At 34.5% G+C, this 18,015-nt stretch overlaps 1 protein-coding gene across 1 annotated transcript in view; it reads left to right on the top strand.

Moving 5' to 3' along the window:
* mlsl (malate synthase-like) overlaps positions 1-18,015 on the top strand; it is a 149,644-nt gene that overhangs the window by 49,150 nt on the left and 82,479 nt on the right. Inside the window, 2 exon segments of the mRNA XM_034180985.1 lie at positions 5,166-5,276; positions 5,358-5,417. Coding sequence (XP_034036876.1) covers positions 5,166-5,276; positions 5,358-5,417 — 171 coding nt within the window.

Below are 18,015 nucleotides of genomic sequence, written 5' to 3' on the forward strand. Positions count from 1 at the left end.
CTGTCTGTGGTACTGTTAGCTTGCTGTGGTATTGTTCACTGTCTGTGGTACCTTTACCTGTCTATAGTACTGTGGTATTGTTCACTGTCTGTGGTATCGTTACCTGTCTATAGTACTGTGGTACTGTTCACTGTCTGTGGTACTGTTAGCTTGCTGTGGTATTGTTCACTGTCTGTGGTATCGTTACCTGTCTATAGTACTGTGGTACTATTCACTGTCTGTGGTACTGTTAGCTTGCTGTGGTATTGTTCACTGTCTGTGGGACCTTACCTGTCTATAGTGCTGTGGTATTGTTCACTGTCTGTGGTACCTTACCTGTCTGTAGTACTGTGGTACTGTTCACTGTCTGTGGTACTGTTAGCTTGCTGTGGTATTGTTCACTGTCTGTGGGACCTTACCTGTCTATAGTGCTGTGGTATTGTTCACTGTCTGTGGTACCTTACCTGTCTGTAGTACTGTGGTACTGTTCACTGTCTGTGGTACTGTTAGCTTGCTGTGGTATTGTTCACTGTCTGTGGTATCGTTACCTGTCTATAGTACTGTGGTACTGTTAGCTTGCTGTGGTATTGTTCACTGTCTGTTGGTACTTTACCTGTCTATAGTGCTATGGTATTGTTCACTGTCTGTGGTACTTTACCTGTCTATAGTACTGTGGTACTGTTCACTGTCTGTGGTACTGTTAGCTTGCTGTGGTATTGTTCACTGTCTGTGGTATCGTTACCTGTCTATAGTACTGTGGTACTGTTCACTGTCTGTGGTACTGTTAGCTTGCTGTGGTATTGTTCACTGTCTGTGGTATTGTTACCTGTCTATAGTACTGTGGTACTGTTCACTGTCTGTGGTACTGTTAGCTTGCTGTGGTATTGTTCACTGTCTGTGGTACCTTTACCTGTCTATAGTACTGTGGTATTGTTCACTGTCTGTGGTATCGTTACCTGTCTATATTACTGTGGTACTGTTCACTGTCTGTGGTACTGTTAGCTTGCTGTGGTATTGTTCACTGTCTGTGGTATCGTTACCTGTCTATAGTACTGTGGTACTATTCACTGTCTGTGGTACTGTTAGCTTGCTGTGGTATTGTTCACTGTCTGTGGGACCTTACCTGTCTATAGTGCTGTGGTATTGTTCACTGTCTGTGGTACCTTACCTGTCTGTAGTACTGTGGTACTGTTCACTGTCTGTGGTACTGTTAGCTTGCTGTGGTATTGTTCACTGTCTGTGGTATCGTTACCTGTCTATAGTACTGTGGTACTGTTCACTGTCTGTGGTACTGTTAGCTTGCTGTGGTATTGTTCACTGTCTGTGGTACTTTACCTGTCTATAGTGCTATGGTATTGTTCACTGTCTGTGGTACCTTACCTGTCTATAGTACTGTGGTACTGTTCACTGTCTGTGGTACTGTTAGCTTGCTGTGGTATTGTTCACTGTCTGTGGTATCGTTACCTGTCTATAGTACTGTGGTACTGTTCACTGTCTGTGGTACTGTTAGCTTGCTGTGGTATTGTTCACTGTCTGTGGTATCATTACCTGTCTATAGTACTGTGGTATTGTTCATTGTCTGTGGTACTTTACCTGTCTATAGTGCTATGGTATTGTTCACTGTCTGTGGTACCTTACCTGTCTATAGTACTGTGGTACTGTTCACTGTCTGTGGTACTGTTAGCTTGCTGTGGTATTGTTCACTGTCTGTGGTATCGTTACCTGTCTATAGTACTGTGGTACTGTTCACTGTCTGTGGTACTGTTAGCTTGCTGTGGTATTGTTCACTGTCTGTGGTATTGTTACCTGTCTATAGTACTGTGGTACTGTTCACTGTCTGTGGTACTGTTAGCTTGCTGTGGTATTGTTCACTGTCTGTGGTACCTTTACCTGTCTATAGTACTGTGGTATTGTTCACTGTCTGTGGTATCGTTACCTGTCTATAGTACTGTGGTACTGTTCACTGTCTGTGGTACTGTTAGCTTGCTGTGGTATTGTTCACTGTCTGTGGTATCGTTACCTGTCTATAGTACTGTGGTACTATTCACTGTCTGTGGTACTGTTAGCTTGCTGTGGTATTGTTCACTGTCTGTGGGACCTTACCTGTCTATAGTGCTGTGGTATTGTTCACTGTCTGTGGTACCTTACCTGTATGTAGTACTGTGGTACTGTTCACTGTCTGTGGTACTGTTAGCTTGCTGTGGTATTGTTCACTGTCTGTGGTATCGTTACCTGTCTATAGTACTGTGGTACTGTTAGCTTGCTGTGGTATTGTTCACTGTCTGTTGGTACTTTACCTGTCTATAGTGCTATGGTATTGTTCACTGTCTGTGGTACTTTACCTGTCTATAGTACTGTGGTACTGTTCACTGTCTGTGGTACTGTTAGCTTGCTGTGGTATTGTTCACTGTCTGTGGTATCGTTACCTGTCTATAGTACTGTGGTACTGTTCACTGTCTGCGGTACTGTTAGCTTGCTGTGGTATTGTTCACTGTCTGTGGTATTGTTACCTGTCTATAGTACTGTGGTACTGTTCACTGTCTGTGGTACTGTTAGCTTGCTGTGGTATTGTTCACTGTCTATGGTACCTTTACCTGTCTATAGTACTGTGGTATTGTTCACTGTCTGTGGTATCGTTACCTGTCTATATTACTGTGGTACTGTTCACTGTCTGTGGTACTGTTAGCTTGCTGTGGTATTGTTCACTGTCTGTGGTATCGTTACCTGTCTATAGTACTGTGGTACTATTCACTGTCTGTGGTACTGTTAGCTTGCTGTGGTATTGTTCACTGTCTGTGGGACCTTACCTGTCTATAGTGCTGTGGTATTGTTCACTGTCTGTGGTACCTTACCTGTCTGTAGTACTGTGGTACTGTTCACTGTCTGTGGTACTGTTAGCTTGCTGTGGTATTGTTCACTGTCTGTGGTATCGTTACCTGTCTATAGTACTGTGGTACTGTTCACTGTCTGTGGTACTGTTAGCTTGCTGTGGTATTGTTCACTGTCTGTGGTATCATTACCTGTCTATAGTACTGTGGTATTGTTCATTGTCTGTGGTATCGTTACCTGTCTATAGTACTGTGGTATTGTTCACTGTCTGTGGTATCGTTACCTGTCTATAGTACCGTGGTACTGTTCACTGGCTGTGGTACTGTTAGCTTGCTGTGGTATTGTTCACTGTCTGTGGTATCGTTACCTGTCTATAGTACTGTGGTACTGTTCACTGTCTGTGGTACTGTTAGCTTGCTGTGGTATTGTTCACTGTCTGTGGTACCTTACCTGTCTATAGTGCTGTGGTATTGTTCACTGTCTGTGGTACCTTACCTGTCTATAGTACTGTGGTATTGTTCACTGTCTGTGGTACTGTTAGCTTGCTGTGGTATTGTTCACTGTCTGTGGTATCGTTACCTGTCTATAGTACTGTGGTACTGTTCACTGTCTGTGGTACTGTTAGCTTGCTGTGGTATTGTTCACTGTCTGTGGTACCTTTACCTGTCTATAGTGCTGTGGTATTGTTCACTGTCTGTGGTATCGTTACCTGTCTATAGTACTGTGGTATTGTTCACTGTCTGTGGTATCGTTACCTGTCTATAGTACTGTGGTATTGTTCACTGTCTGTGGTATCGTTACCTGTCTATAGTACCGTGGTACTGTTCACTGTCTGTGGTACTGTTAGCTTGCTGTGGTATTGTTCACTGTCTGTGGTACCTTTACCTGTCTATAGTGCTGTGGTATTGTTCACTGTCTGTGGTACCTTTACCTGTCTATAGTACCGTGGTATTGTGCACTGTCTGTGGTATCGTTACCTGTCTATAGTAATGTGGTAATGTTCACTGTCTGTGGTACTGTTAGCTTGCTGTGGTATTGTTCACTGTCTGTGGTACCTTTACCTGTCTATAGTGCTCTGGTACTGTTCACTGCCTGTGGTATCGTTACCTGTCTATAGTACCGTGGTACTGTTCACTGTCTGTGGTACTGTTAGCTTGCTGTGGTATTGTTCACTGTCTGTGGTACCTTTACCTTTCTATGGTACCGTGGTACTGTTCACTGTCTGTGGTACTGTTAGCTTGCTGTGGTATTGTTCACTGTCTGTGGTACCTTTACCTTTCTATGGTACCGTGGTATTGTTCACTGTCTGTGGTACTGTTAGCTTGCTGTGGTATTGTTCACTGTCTGTGGTACCTTTACCTGTCTATAGTTCAGTGGTACAGTCACTTGCCCAGTTCTGGATCACCGCTGTAGTTTCTGTGCCACCGTTTCTCGTAATCAGCGTGAATAAGCTAATACTTGGTACCAATGGAAAGACTGATGTTTTGTCTACAAACAACCACAAGCTTGACCGGATCCATTCGTCCTTGTGATCAGCAGAGGAATCAAAACATCCCGGTCTCCGTGGTGTGCGAGCTTTTTCTCATTCACTTGTTCCTGCAAGTTTTAAAGTAACGATCTCTAAAACATTGCAAAGGTGAGTTAGCCATTCTGTGTTTTTGGTTCTAGAGTGGGAAAATACTTACTTGGGTAGAAAATGTCAGTGTATTATGTCTTGCTGTTTAATTGCTGCGCGCATTTATCTCCAACGTGAAAATTTGCCGGTTGTGGATCACTGAAGCAGCAGCCTCGTGTCTGTAGTTGTGAGTCTTGTGTACTTTGGGGATCATCTCAACATCACAAATGGATATGAATGTGGGGGCTTTTACTTTTTAATTCGGGAGAAATCTCACACACTTCATTTTTTGCTCGTAAAAACGTATAACGGTGCCTTTTGAAACTAAGTAAATTCTCATTTAATAAGTATAATTTCTATCATTTTGTGTTCAAAACACATTCTTGAGCACAGTGTGTATCATTCTGCTTTAGAAGGGCTCCAGCCAGATGTCAGGAATGAACCCAAAGTGACACAGAGTGTCGTGATCCGGAACCTACAAAAGTGATCCATTTCTGGCAAATATTTGTACCACACATAATGTGGCTTCACACTTTAAGTAGAAGGGCTACACCATCCAGACTTCTGCAGTAAGATAACATCCAAATACCAAATACAACAATACACAATACTGTAAAGGACATTCAGTTGCATTATGGCTCCGTATAGCTGGACTTTAAAAAAGGTGATCCGGAACTGGGCAACCGTCTGTACTGTTCACTAGCTGTGACACTTGATCTAATGTGGTCTGTGTCGCTGTCAGGTGGAGGGGAAAGAGGTTCCTGGTCCTCTGTTCGACTTTGGACTCTTGATGTTCCACTGTGGAAAGATGCTGTTTGACTACCAGAGTGGGCCGTTCTTCTACCTGTCAAAAGTAACTCAGACACCTGATGGCTCTGTTTTTCATGTGGACATAGTGTCCCGTGTCCCACGCGTCTTCCTGTTTGACTTCCAGGTGGAGAGCTTCATGGAGGCCAGACTGTGGAACAACATATTCATCTGGACCCAACAGAAGGTCTGCACACAAGCACATCTCTCTCTCACTGTCTCACTGTCTCTCTGTCTCTGAATTTCACTGTCTCACAGTCTGTTTCACCGTCTCTCTGGGTCCCTGTCTCACTGTCTCTCTGTTTCTGTCTCACTGTCTCACCATCTCTATATCTCACATCTCTGTCTCACTGTCTCCCTGTCTCTTTGTCTCACTGTCTCTCTGCTTCACCATCTCTGTCTCACTGTCTCTCTGTTTCACTGTCTCACTGTCTCACTGTGTCTGTGTCTTACCATCTGTCTGTCTCACTGTGTCTGTCTCACTGGCTTACTGTCTCTCCGTCTCACCGTCTCTCTGTTTCACCATCTCTGTCTCACTGTGTCACTATCTTCCCTGTCTCTCTGCCTCTATGTCTCCCTTTCTCTCTGTTTTACTGTCTCTTTGTTTCACTGTGTTACTGTCTGTCTGTCTCCCTGTCTTTCTTTCACTGTCTCACTGTCTCACTGTCTCTCTGTCTTACCATCTCACCGTCTCTCTGTGTCACTGTCTCCCTGTCTGGCCATCTTTCTGTCTCTCTGTTTCACTGTCTCTCCGTGTCACTGTCTCTCTGTCTCACTGTGTCTCTGTCTCCCTGTCTCTCTGTATCTCTTGCACTGTCTCTGTCTCATTGTCTCTCTGTCTCGCTGTCTCACTGTCTCTCTGTTTCACCATCTCACCATCTCTCTGTGTCACTGTCTCCCTGTCTGACCATCTTTCTGTCTCACTGTGTCACTCTTTCTCTGTTTCTCTGTCTCACTATGTCACTGTCTCTCTGTGTCACTCTCTCTCTGTTTCTCTGTCTCACTATGTCACTGTCTCTCTGTGTCACTGTCTCTTTGTTTCTCTGTCTCACTGTGTCTCTGTCTCACTGTCTCTTCATCTCTGTCTCTATGTCTCACGTCTCACGTCTCTGTCTCACTATCTCTCTGTCTCTTTGTCTCACTGTCTCTCTGTTTCACCATCTCTGTCTCACTGTCTCTCTCTCTCTCTCTGTTTCACTGTGTCACTGTCTCCCTGTCACTGTCTCACACAGTCTCTCCATCTCACCATCTCACCATGTCTCTGCCTCACTGTATCTCTGTCTCACTGTCTCTGTCTCACCGTCTCTCTGTCACAGTCTGTCTGTCTCACTGTCTCACCATCTCACGTCATTCTGTCTCACTGTCTCTCTGTCTCACTGCGTCATTGTCTCCCTGTCTCTCTTTCACTGTCTCACTGTGTAACTGTCTCCCTGTCTCTCTCTGTCACTGTCTCACCATCTCAGTCTCTCTGTCTCACGTCTCTCTATCTCTCTGTGTGTCACCGTCTTACTTTCGCTCTGTCTCACTGTATCTCTGACTCACTGTCTCTTCATCTCTGTCTCAGTGTCTCTCTATCTCATTGTCTCACTGTCCCTCTGCCTCACTGTATTTCTGTCTCTCACCCTCTCTGTTTCTCACTGTCTCACTTTCTCTTTCTCTCGATCTCACAGTCTCTCTGTCTCACTGTCTCTGAGTCCCACCGTCTCTCTGTCTTACTCTAGCTCTGTGTCACTGTCTCACCATCTCTCTGTTTCGCCATCTCTCTGTCTCAGCGTCTCTCTGCCTCAGTGTATCTCTGTCTCACTGTCTCTCTGTCACTGTCTCTCTGTCTTAGCATCTCATGCCTTTCTGTGTGTCTCTGAGTATGTCTTACAGTCTCACAGTCTTCCATCCTCTCTGATCTGAAGTAATAGTCACGGCCGTTCAGATTCTGGTTTATCTGTGTTGCATGTCTGGTTGTTATTTTTTTATTATGCATCTTGTGTCTTTGGTTCCTTTGATGATAATATGTTGTGTTACTTATTTCCTCGGGTTTTTCTGCATAATGTTTGACATGTCTTTTGTGGTGCTATTATCTTTTAGAGTTTGGTTTCTTTGTGCTCACGTGTATTTTCTGGGTCCTGATGTATGCTTCTTGTGTTTTCTTTGAAGGTTTTTGTTTATGCATTGTGGTTTTTTTGTGTGTGTTTTGATCGTTTTGCAGTGGCGGCTGGTGGAAAAAAGGCTTGGTGGGGCTGTCCGAAAATTACTACATTTCCACAATAATCATTGCATGTCTTTCTCAAAATCAGCAGTTTCACAGATAAAGTTAATAGGGATGGGATGATATCCCCCCCCCCCCCCCCCAATTCAATTCTCTCATGATTTTTGGGTGCTGATTCAATTTAAATTGCGATTTTTACAATATTGCAGATTTTTGGGATTCTTAGTTTTGCTTTCTTAATACCAGTGAAAAAGTTGCATAATGATGCCAACAGTCAGGAGGCATATTTCCCCCAAAATACACATCACATGTGAATCTGTTTATACTATTTATTGAGCAACTTATTTAATCTGCTCAGTCAGTGCTGTAAAAAAAACAAATTTCACAAACAGAACACCTGAAAACTCAAATGTGAGACTTTAACTGTATTAAATTGAATTTGAAAAGTGCTGTTTTAAAACCCTAGACTTCAAAAGTAGTAAATAAAATGTATAATACACAAATTAAAATAGTAGTAAATAAAATGTATAATACACAAATTAAAATAGTTACTTTAGCAGCTTATTTAACTGTTCTGCTCAGTCAGTGCTGTAATAAAACAAATTTCACAAACAGAGCACCTGAAAACTCAAATGTGAGACTTTAAATTTATTAAACTGAATTTGAAAAGTGCTCTTTTAAAACCCTAGACTTCAAAAGTAGTCAATAAAATGTATAATATACAAATAAAAATAGTAACTTTAGTTGCTTATTTAACTGTTCTGCTCAGTCAGTGCTGTAAAAAAACAAATTTCACAGAGCACCTGAAAAGTCAAATGTGAGCCGTTAACTTTATTAAATTGAATTTGAAAAGTGCTCTTTTAAAACCCTAGACTTCAAAAGTAGTCAATAAAATGTATAATACACAAATAAAAATAGTTACTTTAGTAGCTTATTTAACTGTTCTGCTCAGTCAGTGCTGTAAAAAAACAACAAAACAAACAAAAAAAATAAACAAATTTCACAAACAGAGCACCTGAAAACTCAAATGTGAGACTTTAACTTTATTAAACTGAATTTGAAAAGTGCTCTTTTAAAACCCTAGACTTCAAAAGTAGTAAGTAAAATGTATAATACACAAATAAAAATAGTTACTTTAGTAGCTTATTTAACTGCTCTGCTCAGTCAGTGCTGTAAAAAAAAAAAAAAAAAAAATCACAAACAGAGCACCTGAAAAGTCAAATGTGAGACTTTAACTTTATTAAACTGAATTTGAAAAGTGCTCTTTTAAAACCCTAGACTTCAAAAGTAGTAAGTAAAATGTATAATACACAAATAAAATAGTTACTTTAGTAGCTTATTTAACTGTTCTGCTCAGTCAGTGCTGTAAAAAAACAACAAAACAAACAAAAAAAATAAACAAATTTCACAAACAGAGCACCTGAAAACTCAAATGTGAGACTTTAACTTTATTAAACTGAATTTGAAAAGTGCTCTTTTAAAACCCTAGACTTCAAAAGTAGTAAGTAAAATGTATAATACACAAATAAAAATAGTTACTTTAGTAGCTTATTTAACTGCTCTGCTCAGTCAGTGCTGTAAAAAAAAAAAAAAAAAAAAAATCACAAACAGAGCACCTGAAAAGTCAAATGTGAGACTTTAACTTTATTAAACTGAATTTGAAAAGTGCTCTTTTAAAACACTAGACTTCAAAAGTAGTAAGTAAAATGTATAATACACAAATAAAAATAGTTACTTTAGTAGCTTATTTAACTGTTCTGCTCAGTCAGTGCTGTAAAAAAACAACAAAACAAACAAAAAAAATAAACAAATTTCACAAACAGAGCACCTGAAAACTCAAATGTGAGACTTTAACTTTATTAAACTGAATTTGAAAAGTGCTCTTTTAAAACCCTAGACTTCAAAAGTAGTAAGTAAAATGTATAATACACAAATAAAAATAGTTACTTTAGTAGCTTATTTAACTGTTCTGCTCAGTCAGTGCTGTAAAAAAACAACAAAACAAACAAAAAAAATAAACAAATTTCACAAACAGAGCACCTGAAAACTCAAATGTGAGACTTTAACTTTATTAAACTGAATTTGAAAAGTGCTCTTTTAAAACCCTAGACTTCAAAAGTAGTAAGTAAAATGTATAATACACAAATAAAAATAGTTACTTTAGTAGCTTATTTAACTGCTCTGCTCAGTCAGTGCTGTAAAAAAAAAAAAAAAAAAAAAAAAATCACAAACAGAGCACCTGAAAAGTCAAATGTGAGCCTTTAACTTTATTAAATTGAATTTGAAAAGTGCTCTTTTAAAACCCTAGACTTCAAAAGTAGTCAAGTAAAATGTATAATACAAATAAAAATAGTAACTTTAGTAGCTTATTTAACTGTTCTGCTCAGTCAGTGCTGTAAAAAAAACAAATTTCACAAACAGAGCACCTGAAAAGTCAAATGTGAGACTTTAACTTTATTAAACTGAATTTGAAAAGTGCTCTTTTAAAACCCTAGACTTCAAAAGTAGTAAGTAAAATGTATAATACACAAATAAAAATAGTTACTTTAGTAGCTTATTTAACTGTTCTGCTCAGTCAGTGCTGTAAAAAAACAACAAAACAAACAAAAAAAATAAACAAATTTCACAAACAGAGCACCTGAAAACTCAAATGTGAGACTTTAACTTTATTAAACTGAATTTGAAAAGTGCTCTTTTAAAACCCTAGACTTCAAAAGTAGTAAGTAAAATGTATAATACACAAATAAAAATAGTTACTTTAGTAGCTTATTTAACTGCTCTGCTCAGTCAGTGCTGTAAAAAAAAAAAAAAAAAAAAAATCACAAACAGAGCACCTGAAAAGTCAAATGTGAGACTTTAACTTTATTAAACTGAATTTGAAAAGTGCTCTTTTAAAACACTAGACTTCAAAAGTAGTAAGTAAAATGTATAATACACAAATAAAAATAGTTACTTTAGTAGCTTATTTAACTGTTCTGCTCAGTCAGTGCTGTAAAAAAACAACAAAACAAACAAAAAAATAAACAAATTTCACAAACAGAGCACCTGAAAACTCAAATGTGAGACTTTAACTTTATTAAACTGAATTTGAAAAGTGCTCTTTTAAAACCCTAGACTTCAAAAGTAGTAAGTAAAATGTATAATACACAAATAAAAATAGTTACTTTAGTAGCTTATTTAACTGTTCTGCTCAGTCAGTGCTGTAAAAAAACAACAAAACAAACAAAAAAAATAAACAAATTTCACAAACAGAGCACCTGAAAACTCAAATGTGAGACTTTAACTTTATTAAACTGAATTTGAAAAGTGCTCTTTTAAAACCCTAGACTTCAAAAGTAGTAAGTAAAATGTATAATACACAAATAAAAATAGTTACTTTAGTAGCTTATTTAACTGCTCTGCTCAGTCAGTGCTGTAAAAAAAAAAAAAAAAAAAAAAAAAAATCACAAACAGAGCACCTGAAAAGTCAAATGTGAGACTTTAACTTTATTAAACTGAATTTGAAAAGTGCTCTTTTAAAACCCTAGACTTCAAAAGTAGTAAGTAAAATGTATAATACACAAATAAAAATAGTTACTTTAGTAGCTTATTTAACTGTTCTGCTCAGTCAGTGCTGTAAAAAAAACAACAAAACAAACAAAAAAAATAAACAAATTTCACAAACAGAGCACCTGAAAAGTCAAATGTGAGACTTTAACTTTATTAAACTGAATTTGAAAAGTGCTCTTTTAAAACCCTAGACTTCAAAAGTAGTAAGTAAAATGTATAATACACAAATAAAATAGTTACTTTAGTAGCTTATTTAACTGTTCTGCTCAGTCAGTGCTGTAAAAAAACAACAAAACAAACAAAAAAAATAAACAAATTTCACAAACAGAGCACCTGAAAACTCAAATGTGAGACTTTAACTTTATTAAACTGAATTTGAAAAGTGCTCTTTTAAAACCCTAGACTTCAAAAGTAGTCAATAAAATGTATAATACACAAATTAAAATAGTTACTTTAGTAGCTTATTTAACTGTTCTGCTCAGTCAGTGCTGTAAAAAAAACAACAAATTTCACAAACAGAGCACCTGAAAAGTCAAATGTGAGCCTTTAAATTTATTAAACTGAATTTGAAAAGTGCTCTTTTAAAACCCTAGACTTCAAAAGTAGTCAATAAAATGTATAATACACAAATAAAAATAGTTACTTTAGTAGCTTATTTAACTGTTCTGCTCAGTCAGTGCTGTAAAAAAAACAAAAAAACAAAACAAATTTCACAGAGCACCTGAAAACTCAAATGTGAGACTTTAACTTTATTAAACTGAATTTGAAAAGTGCTCTTTTAAAACCCTAGACTTCAAAAGTAGTAAGTAAAATGTATAATACACAAATAAAAATAGTTACTTTAGTAGCTTATTTAACTGTTCTGCTCAGTCAGTGCTGTAAAAAAACAACAAAACAAATTTCACAGAGCACCTGAAAACTCAAATGTGAGACTTTAACTTTATTAAACTGAATTTGAAAAGTGCTCTTTTAAAACCCTAGACTTCAAAAGTAGTAAGTAAAATGTATAATACACAAATAAAAATAGTTACTTTAGTAGCTTATTTAACTGTTCTGCTCAGTCAGTGCTGTAAAAAAACAACAAAACAAACAAAAAAAATAAACAAATTTCACAAACAGAGCACCTGAAAACTCAAATGTGAGACTTTAACTTTATTAAACTGAATTTGAAAAGTGCTCTTTTAAAACCCTAGACTTCAAAAGTAGTAAGTAAAATGTATAATACACAAATAAAAATAGTTACTTTAGTAGCTTATTTAACTGCTCTGCTCAGTCAGTGCTGTAAAAAAAAAAAAAAAAAAAAAAAATCACAAACAGAGCACCTGAAAAGTCAAATGTGAGACTTTAACTTTATTAAACTGAATTTGAAAAGTGCTCTTTTAAAACCCTAGACTTCAAAAGTAGTAAGTAAAATGTATAATACACAAATAAAAATAGTTACTTTAGTAGCTTATTTAACTGTTCTGCTCAGTCAGTGCTGTAAAAAAACAACAAAACAAACAAAAAAAATAAACAAATTTCACAAACAGAGCACCTGAAAACTCAAATGTGAGACTTTAACTTTATTAAACTGAATTTGAAAAGTGCTCTTTTAAAACCCTAGACTTCAAAAGTAGTAAGTAAAATGTATAATACACAAATAAAAATAGTTACTTTAGTAGCTTATTTAACTGCTCTGCTCAGTCAGTGCTGTAAAAAAAAAAAAAAAAAAAAAAAAAATCACAAACAGAGCACCTGAAAAGTCAAATGTGAGCCTTTAACTTTATTAAATTGAATTTGAAAAGTGCTCTTTTAAAACCCTAGACTTCAAAAGTAGTCAATAAAATGTATAATATACAAATAAAAATAGTAACTTTAGTTGCTTATTTAACTGTTCTGCTCAGTCAGTGCTGTAAAAAAACAAATTTCACAAACAGAGCACCTGAAAAGTCAAATGTGAGCCTTTAAATTTATTAAACTGAATTTGAAAAGTGCTCTTTTAAAACCCTAGACTTCAAAAGTAGTAAGTAAAATGTATAATACACAAATAAAAATAGTTACTTTAGTAGCTTATTTAACTGTTCTGCTCAGTCAGTGCTGTAAAAAAACAACAAAACAAATTTCACAGAGCACCTGAAAACTCAAATGTGAGACTTTAACTTTATTAAACTGAATTTGAAAAGTGCTCTTTTAAAACCCTAGACTTCAAAAGTAGTAAGTAAAATGTATAATACACAAATAAAAATAGTTACTTTAGTAGCTTATTTAACTGTTCTGCTCAGTCAGTGCTGTAAAAAAACAACAAAACAAACAAAAAAAATAAACAAATTTCACAAACAGAGCACCTGAAAACTCAAATGTGAGACTTTAACTTTATTAAACTGAATTTGAAAAGTGCTCTTTTAAAACCCTAGACTTCAAAAGTAGTAAGTAAAATGTATAATACACAAATAAAAATAGTTACTTTAGTAGCTTATTTAACTGTTCTGCTCAGTCAGTGCTGTAAAAAAACAACAAAACAAACAAAAAAAATAAACAAATTTCACAAACAGAGCACCTGAAAACTCAAATGTGAGACTTTAACTTTATTAAACTGAATTTGAAAAGTGCTCTTTTAAAACCCTAGACTTCAAAAGTAGTAAGTAAAATGTATAATACACAAATAAAAATAGTTACTTTAGTAGCTTATTTAACTGCTCTGCTCAGTCAGTGCTGTAAAAAAAACAAACAAAAAAAAAAAAAATCACAAACAGAGCACCTGAAAAGTCAAATGTGAGCCTTTAACTTTATTAAATTGAATTTGAAAAGTGCTCTTTTAAAACCCTAGACTTCAAAAGTAGTCAATAAAATGTATAATATACAAATAAAAATAGTAACTTTAGTTGCTTATTTAACTGTTCTGCTCAGTCAGTGCTGTAAAAAAACAAATTTCACAAACAGAGCACCTGAAAAGTCAAATGTGAGCCTTTAAATTTATTAAACTGAATTTGAAAAGTGCTCTTTTAAAACCCTAGACTTCAAAAGTAGTAAGTAAAATGTATAATACACAAATAAAAATAGTTACTTTAGTAGCTTATTTAACTGTTCTGCTCAGTCAGTGCTGTAAAAAAACAACAAAACAAATTTCACAGAGCACCTGAAAACTCAAATGTGAGACTTTAACTTTATTAAACTGAATTTGAAAAGTGCTCTTTTAAAACCCTAGACTTCAAAAGTAGTAAGTAAAATGTATAATACACAAATAAAAATAGTTACTTTAGTAGCTTATTTAACTGCTCTGCTCAGTCAGTGCTGTAAAAAAAAAAAAAAAAAAAAATCACAAACAGAGCACCTGAAAAGTCAAATGTGAGCCTTTAACTTTATTAAATTGAATTTGAAAAGTGCTCTTTTAAAACCCTAGACTTCAAAAGTAGTCAATAAAATGTATAATATACAAATAAAAATAGTAACTTTAGTTGCTTATTTAACTGTTCTGCTCAGTCAGTGCTGTAAAAAAACAAATTTCACAGAGCACCTGAAAAGTCAAATGTGAGACTTTAACTTTATTAAACTGAATTTGAAAAGTGCTCTTTTAAAACCCTAGACTTCAAAAGTAGTAAGTAAAATGTATAATACACAAATAAAAATAGTTACTTTAGTAGCTTATTTAACTGTTCTGCTCAGTCAGTGCTGTAAAAAAACAACAAAACAAACAAAAAAAATAAACAAATTTCACAAACAGAGCACCTGAAAAGTCAAATGTGAGCCTTTAACTTTATTAAACTGAATTTGAAAAGTGCTCTTTTAAAACCCTAGACTTCAAAAGTAGTAAGTAAAATGTATAATACACAAATAAAAATAGTTACTTTAGTAGCTTATTTAACTGTTCTGCTCAGTCAGTGCTGTAAAAAAACAACAAAACAAACAAAAAAATAAACAAATTTCACAAACAGAGCACCTGAAAACTCAAATGTGAGACTTTAACTTTATTAAACTGAATTTGAAAAGTGCTCTTTTAAAACCCTAGACTTCAAAAGTAGTAAGTAAAATGTATAATACACAAATAAAAATAGTTACTTTAGTAGCTTATTTAACTGCTCTGCTCAGTCAGTGCTGTAAAAAAAAAAAACAAAAAAAAAAAAATCACAAACAGAGCACCTGAAAAGTCAAATGTGAGCCTTTAACTTTATTAAATTGAATTTGAAAAGTGCTCTTTTAAAACCCTAGACTTCAAAAGTAGTCAATAAAATGTATAATATACAAATAAAAATAGTAACTTTAGTTGCTTATTTAACTGTTCTGCTCAGTCAGTGCTGTAAAAAAACAAATTTCACAAACAGAGCACCTGAAAAGTCAAATGTGAGCCTTTAAATTTATTAAACTGAATTTGAAAAGTGCTCTTTTAAAACCCTAGACTTCAAAAGTAGTAAGTAAAATGTATAATACACAAATAAAAATAGTTACTTTAGTAGCTTATTTAACTGTTCTGCTCAGTCAGTGCTGTAAAAAAACAACAAAACAAATTTCACAGAGCACCTGAAAACTCAAATGTGAGACTTTAACTTTATTAAACTGAATTTGAAAAGTGCTCTTTTAAAACCCTAGACTTCAAAAGTAGTAAGTAAAATGTATAATACACAAATAAAAATAGTTACTTTAGTAGCTTATTTAACTGCTCTGCTCAGTCAGTGCTGTTAAAAAAAAAAAAAAAAAAAAAATCACAAACAGAGCACCTGAAAAGTCAAATGTGAGCCTTTAACTTTATTAAATTGAATTTGAAAAGTGCTCTTTTAAAACCCTAGACTTCAAAAGTAGTCAATAAAATGTATAATATACAAATAAAAATAGTAACTTTAGTTGCTTATTTAACTGTTCTGCTCAGTCAGTGCTGTAAAAAAACAAATTTCACAGAGCACCTGAAAAGTCAAATGTGAGACTTTAACTTTATTAAACTGAATTTGAAAAGTGCTCTTTTAAAACCCTAGACTTCAAAAGTAGTCAATAAAATGTATAATACACAAATTAAAATAGTTACTTTAGTAGCTTATTTAACTGTTCTGCTCAGTCAGTGCTGTAAAAAAAACAACACATTTCACAAACAGAGCACCTGAAAAGTCAAATGTGAGCCTTTAAATTTATTAAACTGAATTTGAAAAGTGCTCTTTTAAAACCCTAGACTTCAAAAGTAGTCAATAAAATGTATAATATACAAATAAAAATAGTAACTTTAGTTGCTTATTTAACTGTTCTGCTCAGTCAGTGCTGTAAAAAAACAAATTTCACAGAGCACCTGAAAAGTCAAATGTGAGCCGTTAACTTTATTAAATTGAATTTGAAAAGTGCTCTTTTAAAACCCTAGACTTCAAAAGTAGTCAATAAAATGTATAATACACAAATTAAAATAGTTACTTTAGTAGCTTATTTAACTGTTCTGCTCAGTCAGTGCTGTAAAAAAAACAACAAATTTCACAAACAGAACACCTGAAAAGTCAAATGTGAGCCTTTAAATTTATTAAACTGAATTTGAAAAGTGCTCTTTTAAAACCCTAGACTTCAAAAGTAGTCAATAAAATGTATAATACACAAATAAAAATAGTTACTTTAGTAGCTTATTTAACTGTTCTGCTCAGTCAGTGCTGTAAAAAAAACAAAAAAACAAAACAAATTTCACAGAGCACCTGAAAACTCAAATGTGAGACTTTAACTGTATTAAATTGAATTTGAAAAGTGCTGTTTTAAAACCCTAGACTTCAAAAGTAGTAAATAAAATGTATAATACACAAATTAAAATAGTAGTAAATAAAATGTATAATACACAAATTAAAATAGTAGTAAATAAAATGTATAATACACAAATTAAAATAGTTACTTTAGCAGGTTATTTAACTGTTCTGCTCAGTCAGTGCTGTAATAAAACAAATTTCACAAACAGAGCACCTGAAAACTCAAATGTGAGACTTTAAATTTATTAAACTGAATTTGAAAAGTGCTCTTTTAAAACCCTAGACTTCAAAAGTAGTCAATAAAATGTATAATATACAAATAAAAATAGTAACTTTAGTTGCTTATTTAACTGTTCTGCTCAGTCAGTGCTGTAAAAAAACAAATTTCACAGAGCACCTGAAAAGTCAAATGTGAGCCGTTAACTTTATTAAATTGAATTTGAAAAGTGCTCTTTTAAAACCCTAGACTTCAAAAGTAGTCAATAAAATGTATAATACACAAATTAAAATAGTTACTTTAGTAGCTTATTTAACTGTTCTGCTCAGTCAGTGCTGTAAAAAAAACAACAAATTTCACAAACAGAACACCTGAAAACTCAAATGTGAGACTTTAACTGTATTAAATTGAATTTGAAAAGTGCTGTTTTAAAACCCTAGACTTCAAAAGTAGTAAATAAAATGTATAATACACAAATTAAAATAGTAGTAAATAAAATGTATAATACACAAATTAAAATAGTAGTAAATAAAATGTATAATACACAAATTAAAATAGTTACTTTAGCAGGTTATTTAACTGTTCTGCTCAGTCAGTGCTGTAATAAAACAAATTTCACAAACAGAGCACCTGAAAACTCAAATGTGAGACTTTAAATTTATTAAACTGAATTTGAAAAGTGCTCTTTTAAAACCCTAGACTTCAAAAGTAGTAAATAAAATGTATAATACACAAATAAAAATCCTTCCTTTAGTAGCTTATTTAACTGTTCTGCTCAGTCAGTGCTGTAAAAAAAAAAAAAAAAAAAAAAAAAAAAATTCACAAATAGAACACCTGAAAACTCAAATGTGAGACTTTAACTTTATTAAACTGAATTTGAAAAGTGCTCTTTTAAAACCCTAGACTTCAAAAGTAGTAAGTAAAATGTATAATACACAAATAAAAATAGTTACTTTAGTAGCTTATTTAACTGTTCTGCTCAGTCAGTGCTGTAAAAAAACAAATTTCACAAACAGAGCACCTGAAAAGTCAAATGTGAGCCTTTAACTTTATTAAATTGAATTTGAAAAGTGCTCTTTCTCCTTAATGTCCTTGTAAATTTGAGGCAGTGATGTTTCAGAGAAATACTTTCTCA

Source organism: Thalassophryne amazonica, chromosome 11, assembly GCF_902500255.1.
Source record: "Thalassophryne amazonica chromosome 11, fThaAma1.1, whole genome shotgun sequence".
Taxonomy (NCBI): domain Eukaryota; kingdom Metazoa; phylum Chordata; class Actinopteri; order Batrachoidiformes; family Batrachoididae; genus Thalassophryne; species Thalassophryne amazonica.